Source organism: Daktulosphaira vitifoliae, unplaced genomic scaffold, assembly GCF_025091365.1.
Source record: "Daktulosphaira vitifoliae isolate Bord-2020 unplaced genomic scaffold, ASM2509136v1 Scaffold_4, whole genome shotgun sequence".
NCBI classification, from domain to species: domain Eukaryota; kingdom Metazoa; phylum Arthropoda; class Insecta; order Hemiptera; family Phylloxeridae; genus Daktulosphaira; species Daktulosphaira vitifoliae.
In genome coordinates this window covers 38,086,504-38,113,707 of record NW_026099575.1, presented here as the reverse complement: position 1 = coordinate 38,113,707, position 27,204 = coordinate 38,086,504, and the positions used below count along the sequence as shown (strand labels likewise).

Sequence of the window (27,204 nt, the reverse complement as noted above, 5' to 3'; positions counted from 1 at the left end):
TTTTTTTTTTTTTTTGTGTGTGTATTTATTAAAACGGAAACACAATCTACCGTCCACAAGTGGGGTCGGTTAAGTAGTACGGAGAATCCGGTGGTTTTTGTGAGTCGTGTGAAATTGAAATATAATGATACCCTGATATGTTTCATACGTGAAAGCGCATAAACTCTCCATTTGACCTTGTAAATGCTATGGAAAATTGTTCTTCACTATTTCCGAAAATTGTTTTTTTTATAAACTATATTATTTATGAAGTCAATAATAGCGTTATGAGACATGAAATTTTCTGTAATTTATCCTTGTATTGTTGCTAAATCAAATATTTACAACAAGATGTTTTGTTATTGACTATACTTAGAAATTTTCTTGGAATACATTATATGAACGTCGATTTTTAATTAAAAAAACGTTTTCATTAAATTAAAGTTCAAAATATTATTATTTAGAAATAATAAATATTCATAACTATACATTAAACAATGTACTTCTACACCTGTGACGAATTTAATAAAAAAAAAAAACACTTTTTATATGTTTAAATCTGCCATTGTTATACGTATTTTTTTTAGTATTAGTACCATGTATTAATTGAGACCAAATTTATACTTTAATTGCTCATTTGAAATGAAGAAATTTAGCAGATTTATACAGAGAAAAATGATTTATCTGATAGTTTGAAATAATGAAATATGTATGTATTTTGCATTTTATTGCAAATTATTCTAATTGACTAATTTGAAGTTTTTTGCGACTTAAAATTTCATCACAAAAATCTTTGGTGACGTTTAATAAGAAATCCTTCAGAAGACCTCGGCGATATTTATAAAAATTGGCCGAGATCCAATTTCGGGCTTTATAGTTTTGAGTGTTAAAAAATTAACAGAAAATTTTTGTTATCTTAAATGAAAATGTTTTATGATACAGTTTCGTTATCGCGATAAACATACGATTCGTTCAATTGAGAAAATTAAATCCGGACACCGGAAATTACAATTTAGTACAGAACTAGTTTGTGAATGACACTACGTCTACGATATAATCTGGATCCAATTTAAAACGTCATAAACCAGCATACGGGCCTTGAGTTTTCTCAACAAAAGCATTTAACGACTAATATAATCTTTTATGCGTAAAAAAATCATTTTTATCTTTAATATTGAAAAGATTATCACTGTGGTGTGTTACTTACGGATCTTATAAACGATTGTCTATCAAGAACAATATTTATCTTAGTTATTTTTTAACTTTTCTGTTCCAACAATTTATAAGATAAAACGTTATGCATACTGGTGTTCTGTTAAAATAAAAAAGTAACATAATACGAATTGTTACATTGTACTCCATATGCATTGCAGAATAGGTATGCTTGTGTTTTGCAATGATAACATTTCGAAACAGGTGATAAAAGTAGTGTATTGTGCACCCAAGTAGAGACAATTAAATATCATTAAAGTGGATAATAAAAAAACAACGATAACGATATTACGCATATCACTAGATTAAAAAAAAATCATATCTAGTACATGGTATTTTAAACCTTATTAATTTTTATATTTTCCTATTGTTTTTTATACATAGAAATTATCAATATATTTGGTTCTATATAACAATTGATGCTGTTTTGACGACAATGAGATTTTTTACAAGATCAAGCGGCATTTTAAGTAATTATTATAATCATTATTATTAACAACTTAAATAGACTTGGTTAACAATTCATTACAAATAATTTTTACACACGCGGGTTTTCCGATCGCCTCCTATTGTTTTGTTTCGTAATTTCTACGTTGTTACTTCGACAAAAGTACAATATAAATATAGATACAAAAAATACTTATTTTATGAATTGACCTTTGTTTTTGAGTTTTCCAATTTCACCATTCGTCGTCGAATACTCGTAACCATTTTTGTACACTTATCGGTATCAAATGTTTAGTCTATAATGTGTATAACATATTGAATACTGTTGTCATTAAAATGTAAATAGTAAATATTAATTGTCAATATTGTCAAATAATAATATTCAAATATTCTAATAGTTAACAACGACTATTTATTTCTACTAAATTAGAAGTTATTGGTAATTTAATTAGCTTAATATTTGTATGATAACATTGCGGAATTTGTAAGGTCAAGAGAGGACTTAGTCCCCTCTAATTTTATAACAGAATTTTTTTTTAAGTAGGGAAAGATTAAGTTAGATACCTCATAAATTATGTTCAAATTGCACCTATGGATTATAAATCGATCAAAATGTTTTATTTATGAATTTCCAAACAGTTTGATAAATACTGAATTTTTTTCAAAGTGTATTCAATTTTGTGATGTTTGTTTTTATTTTTTTTTTATGGAATGATGATCTAATGTTATAATTTCCCTTTTCTTTTTATCTAGAAAATTATACTTTTTAAAAATGTTAAGTTTCCTTTTTAAACGTCTATATTTTTTAATACAATTTTTTTTTAATCATGTTCAAGAAATGCCAATATTTTACTCTTATAATATTATCAATCATTAAATTATATATAACTACTAGAGAGAAAATAATTTGAAATTATCGTAAAAAACATTTCATTTGCACTTATTTACTGAAAAAACATTAAATAATAGATTTATGACAGATGATCGACAGTAAATCACATTTTCCATTATTATTTGACCTCCTGTAAATGGTATCAAGTTCAAGTTCAGTCATTACTATTTTGGTATATACAGACAATTGTAAATAATCCTAGAACAGGTTTTTTATTGTAAACTTTGCAGTTTCAGTATGTGTTTTTATGCAATAATGTAATGGAATTTTTATTAGTCTAAACTCAGGTTCGCTGATAATTTTATTTTACGTTATATTTTATAGTCTTATCACATAAACATGTTTATATCTGCATATATATTTTTAGTCCATTAATATGCTAAATTATTTATTTATAGTTGTACATGATTGCATTTGTTAAAAATAGAGAATGTTATATATTATTAGGTTTGGTTGTGGTCTAGTAATTTTTATATCCTCAACTCAACACACTGTGTAGTGATTTTCGTCCCTTGTTGTGTAAGCCGTTAAACCGATTTGCTATTGTTTTTGACTGACGTTCATAATATTCATAAATTATTTAACGATGAAGTATGCTTACCTTTCTTGTGTTACAATAGTTTTTAAAAAACACATATAAAATGAACTATTCTATATTAATTAGAAACATGGTTAATGCTATTTATATAGCTTCCCTACACAGTGTTAGGCGTGGCTTTGCTGAATGGATTAGTTATTAGCGACTAGTTTATACAACATTTATCACCAGTTTTTGATGATTAAATAGAAAATACGATACAATTACACAATTGGCCTTAAATTTCTAGGACGTTAACAGTCAATCGAATCTCAACAACAGCGACGTTATGAAAGTTAAGTGTTTTTAATAAAAAGAGTTGGGCTAAAATGGAGAATATATTCAGTATAATAAACTATAATTTAATACATCGAAGGAATAACTTAAATAAACTATCAATGTACTTATAAAAATTATATAGTAACTTTTATATTGTTGAAAATTCTTTTTCTACATAAGTTTTTAAAACAAACGGATTATATGTTCTCTGATATAATGTGACTGACTAGGTGTTGTGTATTCTTCAATAATTCTCCTTTCTTTTTACTCTAAAATTGTTAGGGAACTCGGAGTTGACCGTGTCATAGGATCAGTCGAAAGCGGCTAGTATAAAAAATAGTAACGGGTGTGTTGCTGTGCTTTCCCTATACACAAATGTAAACCCACCTATATGACTGATATTGTAACTAAATCAACAACTGAATCCAACACACAATAGACACCTCAACTGAGGACTTCAATTCAGTGTCGTGTCAGTAGACATACGATGTACTTGCTTGAATATTAAAATAGCCACCAGCTGGTGCGTAAAAAAATCTAACTGTAATTTAGTGTATAATGTTTTTGAGAATAGCAGTTAATGTTGAAATAAATCGTTTATTATTTTAATATTATTTTTAATTTTAAATAGTCTTTAAATATTATAATTTTCTAAAATCCTAAATAATATTTCGCTAAAAATTATTGTTAATTCAAAACAACTTTTAGTGAATCACTTTATGTATTTATAATTTTGCAGATGATATTTTTACAGATCAATAATTATACTTGACAGGTCATAATTAAAAAAAATTAGTTCAAGGTTTTAAATTTTATTAAAGGTACACATTTTTATAATTATTAGTTGTACAACATTGGTGAGCACCAAACTGGTTTATTTAAATATCTATTGGTTCGAGTAATTTTAAATTATGTGCGAATTTTTTTTTACTGTATAACAATCTAATGATCGTGCAAAATTGTTGATCATAATATATTTTATATTGTTACATTCAATATTTTTAATTATTTAATATTATTACTATTAAATTATGAAGATTTAATTTTTTTTCCACAAGTAGGTAATTTTTACCAATTAAAAATATCAACACTCAGATATTTTATTTTCATCCACTGAATAAACAGTATTGTACAATGTGCAAAAAGCTTATCAATTTATGTTGGTGTTTTTCTATTATAAATTCAAATATTGTTTTGTTACAATTATTTCAATTAAATTTCCTGAAATTAATATACAATATTATATTAGATTTAATTATTTGTTTTAAATATCCAAAGAATTATCTTTAAATTTCGATAATTATAATTGGCTAACATTATTGTATTTTGTTTAACATTCAGGTCGTTAACCAAAAATAATAATAGAGTAAAATAAAAATGGAGGGCATCCCTCTACTTATTTTGAGCAACTTCGACCATTGTGTAAAATATCGTATGTTATAATTTCAAAATTATGACATTGTGGAACAATTCTTGGCCTTAACACGAATCATTTTATTCATTGACACAGTTCTAGTACAAATAAAAAATTGTTTTGAGTAATTCATAATATATTTTAAAGTAACTTAAGTGTTATCAATTAAGAGGCTTTTATGTCTGATTATTATTTGCTTTACCGATAGAATAAAAATTTTTCGAATTTACAGATCTAGCTGTTTTTGAATTAAATTCGTTTATTACACATATTCATACGAACATGTAATGGAATATATGTTAACGTCAACGCTTAATTTATGATTTTTTTTTCGTGAACAATAACAATTATAGCTTTATATAATTTTAAGGTAACGTGGAGTAGGTTGTCGTAAATAAAGTAATTTACATTATTTGAGTTGTTGAGTTTGATTAAATAAAATTATTATACTTATATCATAGCAATGGATGTTAAAAACAGTAAAAGTAGTAATATAATTTTTAAATTATTTTCATTGTTTATATTTAATTTACCAATGAAGAAAATTTATTTTGATAAGTACATCGTACAAATCTATAGTGTAGTATTCAATATACAAGCGTCGAATGAATATTATTTAGAAATTTTCAAATCGAGTCGTATAATATTATGATGTTCTCGTTTTGGGGGTTTTGCATTATGACTGCCCATTATTATAGTCTATAATATGTATATATCGTTACAGGTGTGTGTGTGTTACAAGTCCATACTAAAATATAACTTAACAAACATGCCCTCGCTGTTAGAAGCGATCACTGAGAAGTATGGTTCGTCTGAAGATGATACTTTTGACCAAATGCCTATAGCCATATATGTACCCCGGAAAAATCCCAGGAACGTATTACCAAAACTTTTAGTGCTGAATGATTGTGATATCGATTCGGCTGGCAATGAGACTGATCTAAGGGACAAGTGCCATGGCGTAGAAGAATTGGATTTAGCACAGAACCGATTGTCGGAATGGAACGAAGTTAGTTTACGTTGTGCTGTACAGTGTATTTTCAAGCAAAAAGTAATTAATTTATTTGTAATTTATTGTTTTAGATTTTTAAAATTTTGAATATTATGCCAAAACTCAAGTTTGCGAATTTAAGTTTCAATAACCTTAGTGCAGATATTAATAATACCTTGCCACGCGGTATCATGCGAGACACCTACCCGTGTTTAAAAAGTGTCGTATTGAACTCTACTAACATCACTTGGAGCAGCTTTAAACACATTTTAAAAAAGCTTCCAATGTATGTTTCTTTTTTAAGCCGATTTCATTAATGTCTGAATAACAAGTTTAATGTTTTTTATTATAGGGTCGAAGAAATACATTTAAGCATGAACAATTATGATGTCATTGAATTAGATGATGATGAAAATTGTCAACCTATACAAATTCCATCTGTTACAAAGTTACATTTTACAGGTAAAATATTGAAACAGATCATAATGTATATCTATTTCCTTATGTTTTTTTATTTCAATTATAAAATAAATTTAATTTTTATTAGGTAATCCAGTTTCTACGTGGGTAGAAGTATGTAAGTTAGGTCGTGCATTCCCAAATCTCGAATCTTTGGTGCTAGCAGAATGTCCTCTGTTATCCCTCATGACTCCGCCTCCTTCACCTGATACTCACCATAGTCTTCTATCCTATCCCAAACAAGAAACCGACTCTTATGGTAATCATTTAAAAAATTATTATTATTGATTGATCTATTAACTGTTGTTTTAACAATTTATAGATAACATGATGGACTTACCACATGATGCATTTATTCACCTCAGGTTCCTTAATTTGAATCGAACACTAATTCGAACGTGGGATGATGTTGACATTCTTGGACGTTTTCCAGCATTAAAATATTTAAGGATACAGGGATGTCCCCTATTTGAAGTAAGATCATTATTTGCAAAATATATTGTCTACTTTAATGAGGTATGACAAGGAAATCTATGATCAATAAATATAATAATTTATGTTGAACTCAACATTTAATATATTTTTATATATTATTACTTTGAATAACAATTTTAATTTTCTAGTTTTAAATTATGTTATTTATGACTATTCATTATGATCTGTATAGCTGAGATTCAAAGTTTTTTGGTGTTTTAATCAAATATAATTACAATTGAAATATACATTTATTTATAAAATAAAAATATTTTCCTGGATAAAAGTGTAGTAGTTGTACTTTATGATAATACAAAATTTGTGTTGTCATTTCTTTGATGATAGAGAAATTTTACTATTGTTCATTCACTATCAAATGTATTTTTATTTAAAATATTTTCAAAATTCATTTTATAAAATAAAAATTTCAAAATATCTTCTTGTAAGATTGTGGTGGATAAACAATCAATGAACACAAAAAAATCTTAAGTTATAAATGCATTAAAATGTTCATAGTGTGTTGTACAATTAAAAAATGTACTGATATACCTTTGTCAAGTTTATAAAGTTTCCCATAATAAATAACTGGTCTAATCAATTAGTTTCAAATATGTTTTAGTCAGATTCATTCAATTTTAAATAAATTTTTGTCATAGAATTTTTATGATTATCTTAAAAAGTTAAACATACTTTTAATTTTTAGTTTATATTAGGAAACTAATGTATAGCAATATTTTAGGAAAATCCTGAAAGGCAAGAGTACACAGAACATGAACGTAGACAGTTACTTATAGCTAGACTACCTTGTATTCAAACATTAAATGGAGGAGCTGAAATAACAGCAGATGAACGAGAAGATGCTGAGAGATTCTTAATCAGATTTTATATGGATAAATCTGAAGAAGAACGGCCTGATAGGTAAACATAATTTGATCTCGTTAAGAAAAGGGCTTTTGTTATTTTTTTTATCAATAAATCATAATTTATTATTACTGAGATAAAAATATGTAAGCAATTTAATTGGAAAAGGATCAAAAATGTTTCTTAATTTATAATATCTAAGATTTTACAAATCTTAATTATATACAAAAAATATTGATAAATTTTTATGTGTGGTATTTAACTAACTTGAGAATAATATTGCTCTAAAAATTTGACTTTAGACTTTTCTAACTCTGCACAAAAATTTAAATTTTGATTAGTCTTAGGTAAAGCTTGTTTTAACTAACACACTAGGCAAAATTTATGTGTTGTTAGTTATCAATTGTATAAAAAATTAGTAGCTAAAAGAAAAAAAAAATGTTTGGGCATACATTCTTTTGCAGTAGGATAAATTTGGGGAGTTCTAGATCGTCCAATGTTATAAAATAGTAATGTAGAGTTGTAGAACGATGAATTTACCTACAACACGTTTTAAATCATCTTGTAGAAAATGTCTAAATACACTATACTATTATATTTTCATAATTTATGTACTTTGACTATTTTTAAAAAAAGAAAAAATATTTAGTGAAGTTTGTCAACAATATCAATAATTTAATTCAATGTTGATATAGCTAACATTTAAAATTTTTCCAACGATATTGCTAATTTTTGAAATATTGCCATAATCAAAAAGAAACTGAATTTTTGTCACTTTGTTATAAAATATATTATGAAATATAGCAAAAAATGATGTTTGTTGATACAAAATTCTATTCTTAGATTAGGTTTTTTATCATGCCATTGTTCTTATTCCTATTTTATTCAAAATACAAACAAAGTAAAGTGTTAGGATAATTAGAGAAAGAAATTTTAGAATTGGAAGGAAGATATACAGAAACAACTGGTCAAAACTCAATCTTAAAATAAAATGAAATTATTGAGTCCCCCCCAAAAATAAATCCCTTTTAAATGATAGTGATGAAGATGTTATATTTTTTTATGTTTTATGTTTAAATTTTATTTTTGAAAAGTAGAAAAATTGTTTTCAGTTATGACTAAAAGCAATACTAAATAGCATATAAATAGTACTTATAATTTTTTTAAATTTAAAACCAAAAAATAGACACTTTAATAGTATTATTCATAAAACACAAATTCGTCCATTTAATATAATCAGTTAATGATAAAGTCTTGTAACAAAAAAGAACTTATTTTTTCATAATAAGAAGTAAATTGAAAATATTTGATTATCGTTATGTGATATAGCAATTAAATATATTTTTTTGATATTAATATCATTATCTGATTTAGTTGATATACCAGTCTGATTTTTACAAAAATAGATTAATAATAAATTATTATTATCAATAACAGTTACAATGCTGTAGTTTTTTATGTATAATAATATTAGTATTAATGATAAAAATATTTTGTTTTCTAGGTACAATGAAGTAGTACAAGTTCATGGAAAACTAGATCGATTGGTCAATATTGATTTAACACCTGAAAGCAAAGTACCTGTTTTATTAGTATGCGGAGATAAATGTGAATCACATACATTAGATGTCTATCAGACTGTTTTAGAATTTAAACAGAAGCTTGAAAAATTTTTCAATATACCAGCACATCGTATGCGAGTATTTTATGCAGACCAACAAATATGTTCCATAGTTGGACCCGAAGAGATGAAGTTCCCAAATAAAAGATTGTATAGTTATAATATAGTTAGCGGGGATCAAATCATTGTAGATTCAAAAAAATAATGATTAAAAGATTTTCACATCTGTATTACTTCAGCGAACTGTGATATAAATATCATTATATATTTATATGAAGTATACATATGTAATATTATGTAAAATTTTGAAATATCAATTTATTTTTTAATATAGTTGTGTAATTATGTCAGTAGATATTGATTTTGTTTTAAAAAGTAGAACTGATGGCAAATATTTTGCTACAATAGCATTTTTAAGCACTTGATGAAATGCTATTAAGGACTAATTACTGTTATACAAAAGAAAACTGTTATTGATGTACTGATTTAATTTTTAATCAAAATCATTAGTTTTCCAGTAATTTTGAACTATTTTTATTTAAATTAAGACATAAAAGTATATTTTAATATTCTGATAGAAATGAGCTATTGTAGAATGTTATACTAACACTAGTTAATAATAATAATTTTAATTTGGTGGAGCAATAAACTCATTGCTTAATAAATGTTATATTATTTTGTGTTGGACACTTGAGTTTATAATTTTTTCATAATATATGAATAAACTGATTTATTCTTCTAAACATTTTTATTGTTATAAATTATAATCAACTATTCAGGGTAATTCTTTTAATGTTAACCACTCAATTTCTCTTAAAATATAAAATTTTTTTTTGTTTTTGTCAAATGCAAATGTATTTCCATTGATAGTATAACATTGTTGTTCCTTATAACTTATAGATGTGTGAATTATATATTTTTTTAATTTAAACAAATATGTTAAACCAGCTTGTAAAATAGAAAATGGCGCAATTAAGAAAATTACTGATCTATAACAACTTTTGGACTAGTACTATGGAATTTATTCTCATTATTACCTCTAGGTAAGAGGAGAAGTACAACCGGGAAATGGCTAGTCATTTTTTTTTATAAGATAGTATAATATATATGTTGTCATTTGAAAAAATAAAGTTAACACCCCTATGGGTTATAAGGGATAGACCCAAAAATTATTTTACAACAAATAAATTGAAATACATATGTAAATAATAAAAATTGAAAAAAATTTAATACTCCAAGAGAAATTGAGTGACTATTGTTAAAAGAATCACCCTGTTTATTAATTGATAGGCTGACTCTAGTATAAAAATATTTGGGATATTTTACCTATACTTTTTTAGGAATTGCAATCTATAAAAATAATTATTTTAGTATTAATGTGATAATGGTTTAATTAGAAAATTTGATTGTCAATAATTTGCAAGATTCAGAATATCACTTTTTACTAAGACATATAATAAAAAAAAATTGAAATATTTTCTGTATGAAGCAAGAGTACTTTAGGTAAGCTCTTGTCATCCTTAGGGGAACCTTGTTTACAATTTTCTACAATGAAAACATACATTTATTTTTGTTGTATATAATTACTTTACATAAAATTTTAAATGAATATTAATAGAATATTAATTAATAAAAAGAGTTTGAGATTTTATGCACATAAAATTAATTTTAGCCATATAGAGTAAATTAAAAATAAATATATATTTGTTTTTAGCTTCGATGCGAAGCTGAGAAGGAATTGGTTTTATTAAGATGTATTTTTGTTTTTAATAAAATAAATGTATATTTATTTTTTATAATCCTAATCTCCTAATCAATGAATATTAATAAGTATTTTAGTGTTGTGGAGGTGTGGTGAATCACCCCTATATTATAATTATAATTAATAATAATAATAATTAATACCCCTATAATTAATATTTATTAATTTAAAATGTTTAAGTGCTAAGAAAAATAATAGATATACTTGATAAAATATTATGGTGTTGATAATGTATACACTGCTTTAATAAAACTCATTTTTATAAATGATGGAAAACACATTGAATTGAAAAATGAACTTTATCATCAATAAAATTACAATAGATATTACTTTTTAAACTTAAAATTAAGACAGACTGAGTAATGTAAGTTTTTCGTTAAGTTCCAATTGAGTTTTTGTAAGTTGAGACAATGTAATAACCATCAATAAATCCTAAAAAAAATAACCATATTAATTTCAATAGAAATATTTCATTCAGTTCAAGGATTTTAAGAAAAATTAACAAGAGAAATTTTATTAAGCATAATATTTGGAATATGTAGAAATAGTTAATTAGTTTGGGGAGAGTAGGAGTAGAATGCTAGGTAACAAGGAAACCTGATGGTGGAATGAGGACGTTCAAAAAATCATAGTAAGTAAGAAAAAGTAATTCAAAGTACAGCAGAAGAGCAAAATGAAAGAAGATTGGATGGAGTATAAACGCTTGTGCAAGTAGATGATGTGGGAGATCATGTCAAGTGGAAGTTTAGGATAAGGGTGGCCGTCCTCAAGTAGTTGGGATTAAGGCGGTGAAGAAGAAAAAGAGTTTAAAAGTTTTATTATAAAAAACTTTTTTTTTTTTAAGATTTAATCAAAACTGAAAAATTTGTATGACCTTATGTTTTTATTTAAATGGTTGTTTATACTGCAATAATATTATTAGAAGCTGATGCAACCGTTTTATGCTATGTACTCATTTATAATAAAAATTATAAGTACTTTTTTGATTAAGATAATTTAACAAAGAAAAGTAAAAAATGTTGATTTAAAAAATATTGCATTACTTTAACATTAGAATTGAACATTTCTTCAAAACGCTCAGGTGTAACATGTGGTACACTATGCATTAAATCTAATAACATTCGACCAATGTAGCTTTTATCAGTTGTGTTGAAATCATTTGAAGCTAAAACTTTATCAACATAAGCCAAAACTATGTCTAAAAGATCAGATATTTTTGAAGACGCTTCTTCGATTTGTACTAGCTCAGCAATTGGTTCCTGACATTTTTGCCCAACAGAAACAGTTTTTTGACATAAACTTACTAAAAATTACATAAAATCAATAATTAAAATTGAATAATTCTTTCTAGGATAAACAATTAACTTACGCCCAACTATTTCAGGTTGATATGAAGTTACTTCAATGGGAACATTAATGAACATGTTTCCAGTTTTTCCACCAGGAACACCAATTTGTGTACTAAAAATAAGAAAATATTTTAATAAGGATAGCTTTTTAAAATAACTGAATTTCCTAAAAAACTATAGTTATGAAAATTGAAATAATAGTTCTTTTAGAAATTTAATTTATATTAAAAATATATTAGTTAAGTATGTGATATATCATTGACATGATATTTTATGTTTTGCTAATTTTATGATAAAACTTATTTGAGAAAGGTATTAAATTATAATTAGAAAATTTGTCTAAATATACCTGACATATGCTTTTAATCCCATATTATCACTTTTCAATGTTGTATCCAAAGTAATATGTACTGGGTTATTACATTCCATTAAATAGTATTCATGAATAGTGGAAGAATGTGTTGTTACTTCACTACCTGTAGCCCACCATCCAACAATTTGTTCAGACCTATTTACTTTTTGATTCATTTTAAACATGTCAGCCGCATAAACAATATCAGCTTCTACCTACAGAAACATTCAATAAAATATAATTATACAGTTATGTTTACAAAATAGAACATTTTTTAAAACAAACCGTATCTTCATATTCTTTATGAGGAACACCAAAAGAATTTGTTACTTCTACCACTCCTTTGTCAACAGTGCCTAAATCCAATTAATGATTAAAAGTAAGCAAAGTAAAAACACCTTAATATATAAAATATATACCCATTAAAGTTCCAATTACTCTATGAGCGTCAATATTTCTACGCTCGTAAGCATCAACAATTTGAAACAACACCACTGGATGTATTTTAACTGTTAAATTGAAAGCCATAGTAAAACAAAAATAACAACACAGTAATGAAATATTATTTAGAGACAAATTGATAATTTGTATACCGTTTTAAATTACACTTTTTAATTTATGAAAAAAAATTTCTTTAACTAGTAAAGCAAAATAAAATTATTGTTATATATATTGTCACAATCAGCTAATGTAAAAGGCAGTGTATGGAATGTGTACATATTATGAAAATTGAGGTTAAAATGATTGTTACTTTTAACTGGGTAGTATAAAGTCGACGTGGTAACTGACAACACTACAGTGATAGTAATCATCACTTTGGCCAAATATAAATGATAATGGAAATTCTGTTCAAAAATCAAGTTTGTGCTTAGTATTAAGTATGACCAATTATTTATTTATGATTTTTGTATTATTTCAACTAAAGTGTTCCAAAATTAATCAGTAAAACTCTTTATTTAAAAATAAAATAGAGAAATGTGTTTGATAAAAATCCTTTGAAATTAACCTAAGGTAAGGTTTCAAATTTTAGTTTGCTTAATTTCATTGTATTTTTAATTTTTTGTTACTATAAATTGTTTGTAAATTTATGTAGTGTATGATTTAATTAAATTTAAAATCATAATACATTTTTTTTTGTTAATTAAATATGATGAATTTTCAATATTTATTTTTGTTTATCAGAAATTTGTTGAGTTAACTTTTATTTTTTTGTCATTTAGAATTTAAATAGAGGAATGATAAAATTATAATAATATCACTAAAATTGTATAATCATATTTATTTTTAATATTAATGTTTGAATAATATTCCAATACTAAAGTATCATGTTATGATACTTTTAATAAAATTAAAAATTTTTGTTTTTTCAATAGTTTTCTATTATTAGTAACATTATTAATGATAAAAAAAATACAATTATATCATTTTATTAGTTGTTGAACTTTCATTTTGTTCAAGCAATCTAAAAAAAAACATTAATTTGATGTGTAGTATGAAAAGAGAAAATCAATTTAATTATTTTTAAGAATAATAACTTTAATTAGAGTTTGTAAGTTCATACGTTTATAACATTTTAAAGAGCTATCTTAAAAAAAATTCAGTAAGTGAAAGTTAGTAGTTTACAATTAAGTAAGTTCATAATTAGGTGAAATAACAATGTAATATTTTTTTTTTAATGGGACTTAATAGTTTTATTCTTTAGTCCCCTATCAATATATCACATGTTAAATACAGTAGAACCTCATTAATCCGGACTAATAAGGGCTCTAGGTTGTCCGATTTAATGAAAGTCCGGATTAAATAAAATAACCAAAAAACATGTCCGTATTATAGATTTAAGAATATATATTATACTAAATACTATATATGATATAATATATATATATATATATATTGCAACATGATATTAAATCCAGCAAAAACATTACATATTTAATGTGGATAGAATTATGTATATATATAATAATGACCAAAATATAAATTACTAATACATAGTTTATCTAACTTTAATGACGGTAGATAAGAATATATGTACTTATGGGAAATTCGAGGAACTTGCCTTTATGTTTATTTTAGTCTACGGCATAAACTGTATATTTTTCGTAATATTAGACAGCTGTCCGGATTAAGCGAAGTCCCGACTAATGAGGTCCGGATTAATGAGGTTCTACTGTATATTACTTCATTCTGAATTCAACTAGAAATATTTTTATTTGGATATAGTTGCTTTTAGAATTTTTTTAACAAAATGTATATTATACATTTTATTAAAATGTATGCAATTTTAAATTTATAATTTATACATTTATGGTTTATACATTGAATGCATAAACTTACATGGCTTCATTATAGTAGATATATTAAAATTATGTGTGATGTCTTAGTTGATAATTGGTTTAGTTCCAAAAAATAATTTGTAGCAATTTTATCTCTTGACTATAAATTGGACAAATTGATTATAATGCTATATAATACATTATGTGCAACAATAAATTTAATAATGATTAATTTTAAGTAACTTTATACTTATTGCATATGAAATTTTGTTTAGAAACTAACTTTTTTCTTTTATATATTTCAGGTCAGTTGAACAGAATGTTTAATAGACTTAAAGAAATTATAAAATAATATTTTTACGTCAGAATAAATTTGATATATAAAATGGCATCTGTTAGAGATAAGCAAATTAGTGCATTAAAAGAAATGCTTAACCTAAATAGTTCTGATTTTAAAGATAATGGTTCTGAACCTGTTTGGAAAGTACTAATTTATGATCGTCGTGGACAAGATATTTTATCTCCATTAATTCCTATAAAAGAATTACGTGAGTGTGGTGTAACTCTTCATTTGAATATTCATTCGGAACGGGATCCAATACCAGATGTTGCAGCTATTTACTTTTGTATGCCTGATCAAGAAAATCTAGATCGAATTGCGCAAGATTTTCAAAATAATGTGTATGAGAAGTATTATTTAAACTTCATTTCAGCCATATCTCGTCAAAAATTGGAAGACTTAGCAAGTTCTGCTTTACAAACTGATAATGTTAACCAAGTTAATAGAATATTTGACCAATATTTAAATTTTATTTCTCTAGAAGATGAACTTTTTGTTTTGAATAATCAAAACAATCAAGCTGTATCCTACTATAATTTAAATCGGGCTGATGCTAAAGATACTGATGTAGAAGTTATGATAGATGACACTGTAGATGGTTTATATTCTGTTTTTGCTACTCTTGGAACTCTACCTATTATTCGAAGTGCCCGTGGAAATGCAGCTGAAATGGTTGCTGAAAAGTTAGATAAAAAACTTAGAGAAAATTTGCGTGATACACGTAATAGTTTGTTTTCATCAGAAAGTTCGGGAGTTTATAACTTTCAAAGACCACTTTTAATTGTATTAGATCGTAATGTTGATATGGCAACTCCTTTACATCATACTTGGACTTACCAAGCATTGGTTCATGATGTTTTAAAACTAAACTTGAATAGAGTTACTGTGACACAGGAACAAAAAAAGCCAAAAACTTTTGATTTAGACCCAAAAGATTCATTTTGGGTAACTCATAAAGGTAGTCCATTTCCAACAGTAGCAGAATCTATTCAGTCTGAATTGGAACAATTAAAAAATTCTGAAGAAGAAGTTAAACAACTAAAGGAATCAATGGGTTTAGATGGTGAAAGTGATGTAGCTCTAGCTATGATGACTGATAATACTGCTAAATTGACCTCTGCTGTCAATAATTTACCACAGTTATTAGAAAAAAAAAGATTAATAGACATGCATACTGATTTAGCTACAAGTATACTCTCTGCCATTAAATCTCGTCGTTTAGATCTTTTGTTTGAATTTGAAGAAAAGGTTATGAGTCAAGCTTCATTAGACAAACAAATATTAGATGTTATCAATGATCCAGAAGCTGGTACTGCTGAAGATAAAATGAGACTTTTTATAATTTATTACATTTACACACATACAATATCAGATTTAGATATGGACATGTATTTATCAGAATTGGAAAAACAAGGTTGTGATTTAAGTCCCTTAAAATATATCAAAAGATGGAAAATGTATTCTAATATTACCTCTACTACCAACCAATATGGAGGTGGTACTAAGTCAGTTAATATGTTTGAAAAATTACTTTCTCATACATCCTCTTTTGTTATGGAAGGAGTAAAAAATTTAGTTGTCAAAAGACATACGTTTCCAGTAACTCGGATTCTTGATGAATTATTGGAAAATAAACAATCTTCTGGGTCATCAGATGAATTTCGTCATTTTGATCCAAAACAGCTGCGCAATTCTGATAATTTTAAAACTAAAAATACATTTAATGAAGCAATAATATTCATTGTTGGTGGTGGAAATTATATTGAATATCAAAATTTGTTAGAGTATATAAAAAATAAAACTGTGACTCCTGGTATGCCAACATTAAAAATTGTTTATGGATCAACAGTTATAAATAATGCTCCAGAATTTTTAGAACAACTATCTTTACTTGGCAAAGAACTACAGTAATACTCATAACTTAAGGTTATCATTAAAAATAAATAAATATATATGTATTTATAAATGTGTATAATTAAATTTAAACATATAAATATTTGTGTGTGTGTATATTCAAATTTAAACTAATTAATGTTTCATGTATACTACATTATAATTATTGTTATTTCTGTCATTCCTATTAAATAAAAATATATAATTTGAAAAATTATAAAAAAATGAAAAAGTTTTCATGAAAAATTATTCTTAAGGAGTACCCTTAAAATAAAATTATTTTTATATAATTTATACTATGAACCTCCGCTGCTAAATTTTAGCAGTTAGTTAGCTTTAGTTAGTTAAACTGTTTTAGTTTATCAAAAATCGATTGATTTCTAATTGACTTAATAATTCTCTGAATATTAATTAAAAAAGTAATATTTTAAGTGGGATTTTATGAATATTATTGTATTTAAAAAAAATTTCATGGATTAAAAAGTAATTTTTATTACAATTTTCCATGAAAACGTTTTATTATCACCAAAATATTGGTTGCGCGCGCATTGCGGTTAGTTTTCATGTAAACAATTTTTCTCATTGCTGTAGTATCGTGACGTTCGATAACAGCGTTCGGTTAGTGGGATTTAGTGTTACATTATTTTATTATTATGTCTACACGAACAAAATTAATTTTCTTAATGCTTTGCTCGCGACGTATGCACACATCACGGCAACTGCGGTCACCGACCGTTGTACATGTTCGTGGTTTGCAATCATACTTGTTGTCACGATAAACTAAAATTGGTTCATTATTTGTTTTTCAACTTTCTAAGTTGTTGATATTAAATTTTATACTTGTCAGTAATACCTTGATATAAGTTCAAACCGGTAGATAATATTATAATATTAATAATTTTATTAGTTATCTTTAAAAATAGGTAAGTAATTAATGAATTATATAAAACTTTAAGAGAAAATTATTTGTTTTTAAGCGTTTTCAACTAATTAGAAAAAGTTTTTACTTTATAAGTTATCCCAATTATTTATTTTTCTCTTAAAATTCAAACATTAAAGTCTGTTTTTAAAAAATCAAAATTGATTACTTTTTGAAAACTTATTTCAATTAATTGTTTGAATGCAAGATGTTTAATCAGACATTCATTAGAAATCATATATAAAATATTTTAAATTACTGTTTATTAAATTTTTAATACTTATTGTTAACACAACTTTTCTGCATTTTCTATTAGTTCACGAATAACAATAAATTTTATTTAAAAAAGATTGGTATTATAAATTGTCTGTTTATTTGTTTTAGTATATAACTCAATATTTTGGTGAAGACATGTCTAGTTATGATGATTATCAACACTGGCCGCACGCATCTACATCGAATGCAGATGAAGATGAATTATCATCTCCTGAAATTGAACAAGATGATAGTGATGATGATACAGAAACTTCAACTTCAAGTACTAGTTCATCAGAAACTAGTAGTTCGTCTAGTAGTAGCCAATCAGGATCAGATTCTGAAAGTACAAGTACTGCAGATGAAGATGAATGTAGATTACTTAAAACTGAGACTGCTATAGCCAATAAAACTGAACTCAGTTTACCAGCTGGTATGTGTGACGAAGGAGAAGTATTTAAGCAATTATTTTCTGTTAATTCGTGGGTTTGCTTAAGTGACCAACAAAAACAACATTTAAAAGTAATTATATTGATTTTATTTTTTAATTTCACATTTATGTATTAATGTTGTCAATGAACATCATATAATTCACTATTTTTATTAGTATATTTATGCAAAACTTATTATATTATTTACAGAATTTCCTTCCCACATTTTCTGAAAATGATCTAATGGAAAAAGAGATCACTTTGAGAATGTTGTTTGGTGGACAGAGTTTTCGTTTTGGTGTAAATCCAATTGATGATTTTCATGATAAATTAAAAAATGGTCATTTTCGTCCTGATATTGTTAAATTAAAATCATTGTTACGCCGTTCTTTAAAAAGAGAATATAGGTATTCTAATATTAAGTTTTGTTTCTATAGTTTTTGAGTGTTATAATTCATTTTAACCCTTAAATTTATGTTTTATAGAAAAAATCAACGGATATATAGTTATAATATGCTGAAAAAATTATTATCAGGGCGCAAAAAAATTATTGATGAATTAAACGAATATCCTACAATGTCTGCTATTAATGTAGGAGGAACAAATAGTTATACTACCCACCAGCAAGTAAAAAGACGGTACTTTCGTGAACTTGCGGATATTAAGCATCAAGTTGGAGATGAATCTGGTGATAGTTCAGATAGTAATTATCAAGGTAAAAAATAAAATAATGTACTGTGTTATATTAAATTATATTTGAAGTTAATGATTTAAATATAGAAGGGCCTCCAGCTCGTTTAAGTAAAAAACAGCAACGACATTTAGATGTTGTTAAAAATTCTCTTTTGCCAGAGTTGGATATTATCACATCGACAATGGCTACTTATCCTCATGGAATTGATTTATCAAAAGTAGCTTTACCCATGAGTAACCCATTTGATCCAACTGAAGATATGTATCGTGATATGTTAATATCTCACAAGAGAAAATTAAAGAAAAAAGAACAAGTATGTTATTGATACATTGATTTAACATTTTTGGTAGTATAGTTTTTAATGCATACAAAACCATTTAACTTAATTTTGTTGTTTTGAAAAATAATGTGCCTTATTTTAAAGTATATTGTCGATTAAACTGTAACAATATGTATCTCAAAATTTAACAAAATGAGATTTTTATCAATAATGAAAAAGTTTTTCTGGACATTTTTTTCTACATATTTTTTTGTGAGATTTTTGTGGTAGTTCTATTGATAATTATAAAAATAAAATTACTTCTTGTACTGAAACTATGTAATTCAAATTTTTGATTATTATATAAATAATTTATATGACTCATTAAAGCTACCACTGCCTCTTTTAAAAAAGAGGTTTCTGAAAATTTTATTTAACAAAATAGATAGTCTATTTATTTCTTTATTGAGAAAACATTAATTAATTGCTTTATTATACATTATCTTAGCAAACTAGTTTATTTGTTTGTGGTAAACTTAATAAGAAATGTATATTTTTTTAATTTATGACATTATTCTGCTTTTTTAGATTTTATATTATAAGCAACTAATTAATTAATTTTATTGAAATTAATTATTAAATATTTTTGTAAATTTAATAATTATTTTTTTATTTTAAGGAACAAAAAGAACTCTCTTTACAACAATTTGCTGCAAAAAGTTTCGTTAAACCTACTTTGTTGGTGCAAGAAAAGAAAAGGTCAGCAGCTAATGAACGGTCTCGAGTCAAACGAACAAAAATACCAAAACAACCTCCTGCTCCTCCAACTATAAAGTTAGATGAAGTAAATACTAGCCATGTATCAAAACGACCATCCTCTGAAAATTTAAAAATAGATATTAATAATGCACCAATTTATAAATTGGAATTTGATAAAAAATCACAAGCAAAACAATTATGTTCTCTTACACCACCATCGCCTCCACCTCTTTCTTTACCATTATTACCACCACCATCATTACCTCCAGTACTTGAAACTAAAAAAGAAGAGCTTATGGTGGAAAATATAAATGCCATAAAATTAGAAACTTGTATTAATACAAATAGAAATTGCAACTTAGAAAAAGTTGAAGAAAAAGTAAGTAAACCTATCAAAATAGAATCTGTAAATTTAACAGCAGATGAAATACGAAAAGCTGAAGAAGGTCAAGCTGCAGCTGCTATGCTATTAGAACAAATGAGTGATGCCGAAGAGAAATATAATCCTCCAATTTCACCTTCATCAACTGAAAAAATTACTGAACCTAAATTTAGTCCTTCTAACTATTCTATGAAACGAGAATTCCACCCTGAAGATATGTTAACTACAACTGTACAGTCTATTAATACCGAGTAAGCCATAATGTAGAATAAATTTACTAATAGTGCCTATTTAGCTAGGCCAGTAACGTGTTTAATCTTGAATTTATTCTGTTCAGCTTATTTCTATATTCATTTTGTCATAATTTTTAATATATACATTTATTTATTTTTTTAAAAATACATTTAATATTAATTTTGTTAATACTAAAAAAATCAACGATAATAGTTTTTATAAATATTACTGTTTTATAATGTACCAAATTACCTTTTTGCTTATCTTAAGATATTTTTATTTTTAGATCACCTCCAAGGATTTTGCAGTCCTGTATGCAAGCACTAACACCTAATAACTACAATTCAAAACAATTATCATTGTCACCAGTATCTACACCTAGTAAAGTGGTCACAGATTCTAACTATGTTGGATCTTTGTCTGAGTTAGAAGGTTTTCATGTTTTGGATATTAAGAGTGAATGTAATGATGATTTGGGAATTAAGTAAGTTTATTGTCTTAAATTATTAATTCGAAAATATTTTGTAATTTATAAATTTCTCTGTGTTAGACGTCTTCCTGAAGTACAAAATTTAACTGTTAGTTTCTTTACATTAATCCGTGATATAATATGCTCTAATTGGGAATATCGTATGAATATGGGTGTTTTAATAGAACGTGTTCAAGATTGGGCCACATCATTAATGACTAATTCAAAAAATCCACTGTGGTTTCATTGCTTAGCACAAAAATCATGGCCAAAAGCTTTACAATCTGCTATTGGTTTTCTAGCTGGACATTTTCCAGGTAAGTAGTATAATTGAAATAAATCTAAGTTTTAAATAATGTCCTACAATATTAATTGTTTGATTAATTAATTAAAGTAAATTGTGAATGTATTGTGTCAGTGTTTTTGAATAAATAAACAAGTTATTAATGAAAAAATTAATTTCTTTTCAATAAATAATTTTAAGATATCAATATTCCATAAAAAATGCATTCATTTTTCAAAATAGTTTTAGGACTGAGCTGATATGGATTATGATATTAAATATTGGCTGATATATGCAGTATCAGATTTATTGGTCTCAATTTTTTTAAAATCCATAATCACAGTATATTTATTATTAACTTTGAAAATAATTAAATATTATCACAAGTTGCCCTTACACTGATAATTTTAAATTGTATAATGTAGAGAATAGTTTTTGAATTCTATATGAATAATATAATGTTTTCCTATATATAGTATGTTCAGTAAGTAAGGAAACAGGTTTCTATTGTTCTCATAGTTTATAACAACTGACCTGTTACATTCATAATTTTTCTAATAATTTACTTATAAATTATTTTATAAGCTATCATGAATTGTAATATTAATTAGAATGCTTACCGATATATATCCATGCTTTCATGAAAATGTGAATATATTTTTACTTAGTCTATATTTTCTATTATTTTTTAAAATCATATAAAATTGTTATATTATTATAAAATATTATGCTCTATTATTCATTAATTTTTATTTTTAATGGAGTTATAGGGCAAAAAATACATCTAATAATATATTCTGAAAGTTCTATTTGATTAAAAAACTGAAAAGTGATGTATTATTTTTTAATTTTATTTATTAAAATATTTAAATATTGGTAAAAAATATTTATAAAAAAAAAGTGATATTAGCCCAGCTTAAATTATTATTTAAATATTTCTAGACCAATTTAGATAATTTTTTTTTAATTGTTTCAACTACATGTTTTTATGAATTTAATGAATTCTTTATTTAATTTTTAGAGTGGCAACCTGAAGACTTTGTGCCTTTCATTGAATATAAACCTAATTTAGACACTTATCAGTGGATTGGTGCAGGTAGAGATTCAGATAGTAGACTTGGAGAATTATGTAAATGTTGGCTTCATAATTTGAATAATATAAGTTTAAAATTAAAAGCCTCAAAAGAAGATAACAATCTTAAAATTTCTCCTGTAACTACTATAACGGATATTCCATTGATAGAAATGTCTGATACCGACTCATCATTATCACTTCCTACACCTTTATTAGATACTTGGATTGTAACACCTTCTAATTCAGAAGAGCGTGCAGATTTTCAATCTCAGGTATTTATGATTAACCAAACATTATTGCACTAATACAATTAAACTATTTATTTTAGGAAAGGCAGAGATTTTTAAAACCTCACAGGTCTTTTGTGTATCGAATGCATGGCTATGAATCTATTGTGGGACCTGTCCGAGGTATATATAATTCATCTAATATCCATAAAGCAGCCAGAGGTCATTCTTTGTTGATTGAAAATAGACCACATTTTATATCTATACTAGTGTTAGGTAGATAAATTTTGTAATTGTGTTATACAAGGTGATCCACGATATTTTGACTAATCTAATCATTTTTAAACTAAATATTTTGCATTATTTTTTTTAAAAATAATTCATGTATTTTTTAACTATGTTAAAATCATATTTTTATTATTTGTTTTTAACAATAAACAAAATAAAATTCATCCATCATCATCATAGCCTCTGTCCCCACTATTTGAGATTGGCTTTGCTTTAACAATTTGATAGAATTTTTCAACAACTGTTAACTTAATAAAAAATGAATAAAAATAGTTTTATTTTTTCCAAAATTTGAAATTGACTAACAACTTGGAACAAATACTTCTAGAGTTATAAGAATTTAAAACATATTATAGGTTTATAACGAGTGTATTATACATTATAAATATACATCAATACAAGCTATACTCACCTGCCCTTTTTATTTAATCTATATTTAAAATGCTTGTAACTTAATAAGTAATTGTTCTAAAATTGTTATTGTCAATTAAAATATTTCATAAGGAAGTCTATAAAAAATGATTATTTTGAAAAAAAATTATATTTTTTTATTATTAAAATCAAATTAAAAAAAACATGATTTTGATATAATCTAAGAATGCATGAATTATTAATATAAAGTAGTGTAAATTATTTAGTAGATCAAAAGTTATTAGATTTATCAAAAATCGTAGACTATTCTGTATATTTTTCACATTTAATCATATAATTTCATTGTTATTAGTACGTGATGCAACTGCTAGACTACCAAATGGAATGGGAACTCGTAGTGATATTTGTACATTGCTTAAAGATTCTCAATACTTAATGGATGTAAATCAAACTGAATTACATAATGCTGTTAGTGGGGCTTTAGATAGATTGCATTATGAACATGACCCTTGTGTCAAATATGATCCTAAGCGTAAGATATGGATTTATTTGCATAGAGGTCGATCAATGGAAGAATTCGGTGAGTTAAATACTGAAAGAGATTTGTCTTCTTATTTTATAATTGATTTTATGTTTTAGAACGTTTACATTTAGAACAGCAAGGTGCTGTAAAAATGAAGTGTTGGCGAAGAAATAAACCTGTTAAAAAATCTCCAGATTTAAAAACTTCATTAACAAATCACAAACTTGTATCTGATGCTGTAGAATCTCTAGCTATATTAAATCTTCCATCAAATACAACAAAAGACTCAGTACAAAGTTCTAGTAGTTCTCCTGTATTACCAGACATGAATATATCAGTTGCAGAAGAAGTTATTGGACATTCTGAAGAAATTAATCAACATTTAGTGAAACATTCAAAAATAATTAGGAGTAGAAAGGTACCTGTACAAACAATGCAAATGTCAGATAATGTTGCAATAAATATAAATGTAGAATGTCCATCCACTACAAGTCAGAGTAAAATTGAAACTCCTCAAATTTTTTCTATGACTACTACCAGTGGTATATCTACAATTACTACCAAAAATAAATCTAGTGTTGTATCTACTAACATTAGTAATGTTTCAAATCAATTTGTTACTACAAATTCACCCTTGAAGGTTGTTAATACACAAACAGTTGTTTTAAATAATAGCCATATGATCAATATTAATCAAGCTGCAAATAACACCAATCAAACTTTTGTTCACAATGGCCAAATTGTTACTCATAGTATTCCTAATGTATGTAATTAATTTTTTTTTTTTTACAGTTTTTTTTGTTTAAATCATATTTATATATATATTTTAGAAACATGTTTTATCATCAGGCGACTTGATAGCTATTACTCCTAGAAAGAAGAACCTTAGGAATGTTCAAATTGCTCAATCTGTTTCCATTGCTCCAACAACAGGTCATTTTGTTATTCACAATTTAATTGTAGAGAGACGATGTTAGGCAGTGCATTTTAGTTGCTTATAAAATATAGATATAGTTATAATAAAAAAAATTTAATAGATGGTAAAAACCATATCCTTATTGTAAAAGGACACAGAAAACCACAGTATATAACTTTTTATATGTTTTTCTTAAACTCTATACAACTTAAAAATAGTAAGTGTAATAAAATATTCATATTCAATTCATACCTATGTTAGTGGTGGACTAATGAAGGTATCCAAAGATGATAAACAAATATAGCTAACAGTCAATTCAAAGTGTATTTGGTTTAGTGAGCATAACTGAACTGTTGTACAGTTGTAAAACAAGGGGGGTTTGAATTGAAAAAAACTTTTGTCCCATGAATAAAATTCCCAAATATTTTATATAAAAAAATATATATGATGCTTATATAAATAATTTTATAGTTTGTTTGCTTTGAAAATTAGTATTTTATTTTTAATTTTAATTTGATTGGCATTCAAAATATTTAATATTTAAAATATAATCTTTATTATTATGAAACTCTATATAATATTAAAATAAAATAAAAGGGATTTAATTGTAAATAAACAATATAAATGAAAAAATTATTGGGAATATTATCTAACTTCAAAATAAGAATTTTTTTTTAATTACCATGGTGGCTTCCAATTGGTTTACAAAGTTCATTTATAATACATGATACATATATATATATCTATATTATTCTTAGACTGTGCGTTTTTTACATTTCAATCAACTTATCCAAATGAACTGTTTTTTAGGAAATTTTAAATTTAGATTTTATTGTAAAAATATAGAACTAAACAGACTTGATTTTTGTAATTTTTTTTACAAAGTTAAGCTACTTCAATTTGATCTATTATTTAGTTCTTGGGACATTTTTTTTATGATTCCTGTAAATAATTCTTTAATAATTTAAAAAAGTCTTACCAAGTATTTTCCTCTTAATTTTTTACTTAGAATCGAAACTAATTTTTAAGTTTTAATAAAAAGAAGTGATTTGGTTAATTTTATTAATTTATATTTGGTTCATTTTTATTTTAGGTTCATTAAATAATCAAAATGATCCTTTGTCTATTAATAAAACTCTTCAAAGCAAAGAACTTCAGCGACAGATATTAGTATTAAAACAAAAGAGAACAGACCAAGCTATTCAGTCTAGTTCTGAACTTACTACAGTTATGACCAGTCAGTCAAGTCAGCCTGAAGTTGGTTTGAAACAACCTATTCAACAATTGCTTCAAATACAGCAACAACAAAAAATGCATAAACAGCAGCAAGTGCAGTTGAAAATATTGCAACGTAAACAACTTCAGCAACAAATGTTGCAACAAAATAAACAGCAAGTGATCATAAGAAAACCAGATTTAGATAATAAAACTGAAGATATAGAAAGTGAACAGCCACAAGTAATTTTTGTAAAACAGAGTGTAAGAGGTGTTCAGTCAGAAGCCCAACAAATTACTCAGCAGCAATTACAACAGTTATTAATGATGAGGCCACAACAGCAAACTGGACAGCAAACTCAAGTAGTTATGGTCAAACAACCTGGGAATGAACAAAAACCTATTGCTCTCAAGGTTAGTTATTAAAAATTTATTTAGATAGTGACATAGTTTTTAAAATTTCTATGGAAAAAAAATCATTTATAAAGTGTTAATACATGAATGTGTTAAAACTTTCATGGATTGTCTTGTTGCTTGAAGTGCTTGAGGATATATCCATGTTTACAGTTGAGTTCTGACGTTTATCCACGTCACGTTTATTTACGTGTCCAGTATAGTTGCAGCCACCGACTAGCAACCATCACTCTGAAGATGGACTCTGCAATGAGTCCGAAACGTCAGAACTCAACTGTAAACATGGATATATCCTCAAGCACTTCAAGCAA

General features: G+C 25.6%; 4 protein-coding genes across 5 annotated transcripts in view; 3 read left to right on the top strand and 1 right to left on the bottom strand.

Annotated features, from left to right (window-relative positions):
• The window catches only part of LOC126906086 (tubulin-specific chaperone cofactor E-like protein), an 11,220-nt gene extending 1,271 nt beyond the window's left edge, over nucleotides 1–9,949 (top strand). Inside the window, exons 2-8 of the mRNA XM_050686354.1 lie at nucleotides 5,525–5,809; nucleotides 5,884–6,077; nucleotides 6,144–6,253; nucleotides 6,339–6,509; nucleotides 6,573–6,724; nucleotides 7,464–7,642; nucleotides 9,090–9,949. Of these exons, the coding sequence (XP_050542311.1) occupies nucleotides 5,570–5,809; nucleotides 5,884–6,077; nucleotides 6,144–6,253; nucleotides 6,339–6,509; nucleotides 6,573–6,724; nucleotides 7,464–7,642; nucleotides 9,090–9,411 (1,368 nt within the window). The 5' untranslated portion in view covers nucleotides 5,525–5,569 and the 3' untranslated portion in view covers nucleotides 9,412–9,949. The remainder of the gene's footprint in view (nucleotides 1–5,524; nucleotides 5,810–5,883; nucleotides 6,078–6,143; nucleotides 6,254–6,338; nucleotides 6,510–6,572; nucleotides 6,725–7,463; nucleotides 7,643–9,089) is intronic.
• Nucleotides 9,950–11,248: 1,299 nt separating this feature from the next.
• Nucleotides 11,249–13,362, bottom strand: LOC126906091 (eukaryotic translation initiation factor 3 subunit F-1). The gene is made up of 6 exons (XM_050686366.1): nucleotides 13,089–13,362; nucleotides 12,955–13,025; nucleotides 12,667–12,884; nucleotides 12,338–12,429; nucleotides 12,012–12,271; nucleotides 11,249–11,400 (listed from the first exon to the last, which is right to left on the bottom strand). The coding sequence occupies exons 1-6, from the start codon at nucleotides 13,195–13,197 to the stop codon at nucleotides 11,314–11,316; spliced, it is 837 nt and encodes a 278-aa protein (XP_050542323.1). The 5' UTR covers nucleotides 13,198–13,362; the 3' UTR covers nucleotides 11,249–11,313.
• Nucleotides 13,363–13,497: 135 nt separating this feature from the next.
• On the top strand, nucleotides 13,498–17,381 carry LOC126906081 (sec1 family domain-containing protein 1). The gene is made up of 2 exons (XM_050686347.1): nucleotides 13,498–13,680; nucleotides 15,251–17,381. Exon 2 carries the CDS (start codon nucleotides 15,331–15,333, stop codon nucleotides 17,194–17,196), a length of 1,866 nt encoding a protein of 621 aa, XP_050542304.1. The 5' UTR covers nucleotides 13,498–13,680; nucleotides 15,251–15,330; the 3' UTR covers nucleotides 17,197–17,381.
• Nucleotides 17,382–17,762: 381 nt separating this feature from the next.
• LOC126906076 (nuclear factor related to kappa-B-binding protein) overlaps nucleotides 17,763–27,204 on the top strand; it is an 11,789-nt gene continuing 2,347 nt past the window's right edge. The window contains exons 1-14 of one of the 2 annotated variants that reach the window (XM_050686331.1): nucleotides 17,763–18,101; nucleotides 18,482–18,874; nucleotides 18,994–19,190; nucleotides 19,269–19,498; nucleotides 19,564–19,790; nucleotides 20,416–21,128; nucleotides 21,398–21,595; nucleotides 21,662–21,897; nucleotides 22,885–23,210; nucleotides 23,267–23,441; nucleotides 24,178–24,405; nucleotides 24,465–25,111; nucleotides 25,179–25,281; nucleotides 26,358–26,893. In XM_050686331.1, the coding sequence (XP_050542288.1) occupies nucleotides 18,509–18,874; nucleotides 18,994–19,190; nucleotides 19,269–19,498; nucleotides 19,564–19,790; nucleotides 20,416–21,128; nucleotides 21,398–21,595; nucleotides 21,662–21,897; nucleotides 22,885–23,210; nucleotides 23,267–23,441; nucleotides 24,178–24,405; nucleotides 24,465–25,111; nucleotides 25,179–25,281; nucleotides 26,358–26,893 (4,182 nt within the window). In that variant the 5' untranslated portion in view covers nucleotides 17,763–18,101; nucleotides 18,482–18,508. Of the gene's footprint in view, nucleotides 18,102–18,481; nucleotides 18,875–18,993; nucleotides 19,191–19,268; nucleotides 19,499–19,545; nucleotides 19,791–20,415; nucleotides 21,129–21,397; nucleotides 21,596–21,661; nucleotides 21,898–22,884; nucleotides 23,211–23,266; nucleotides 23,442–24,177; nucleotides 24,406–24,464; nucleotides 25,112–25,178; nucleotides 25,282–26,357; nucleotides 26,894–27,204 lie in introns of both variants that reach the window. The other variant, XM_050686330.1, reaches the window with a different exon arrangement.

Bases quoted from the DNA above. Each gene is read 5' to 3' on its own strand.
- LOC126906091 (XM_050686366.1), bottom strand. From the start codon at position 13,197: ATGGCTTTCAATTTAACAGTTAAAATACATCCAGTGGTGTTGTTTCAA. The intron at 13,026-13,088 runs GTATATATTTTA...AATTGGATTTAG, and splicing joins AGTAATTGGAACTTTAATGG to GCACTGTTGACAAAGGAGTG. The intron at 12,885-12,954 runs GTTTGTTTTAAA...ATGTTTCTGTAG, and splicing joins ATAAAGAATATGAAGATACG to GTAGAAGCTGATATTGTTTA.
- LOC126906081 (XM_050686347.1), top strand. From the start codon at position 15,331: ATGGCATCTGTTAGAGATAAGCAAATTAGTGCATTAAAAGAAATGCTT.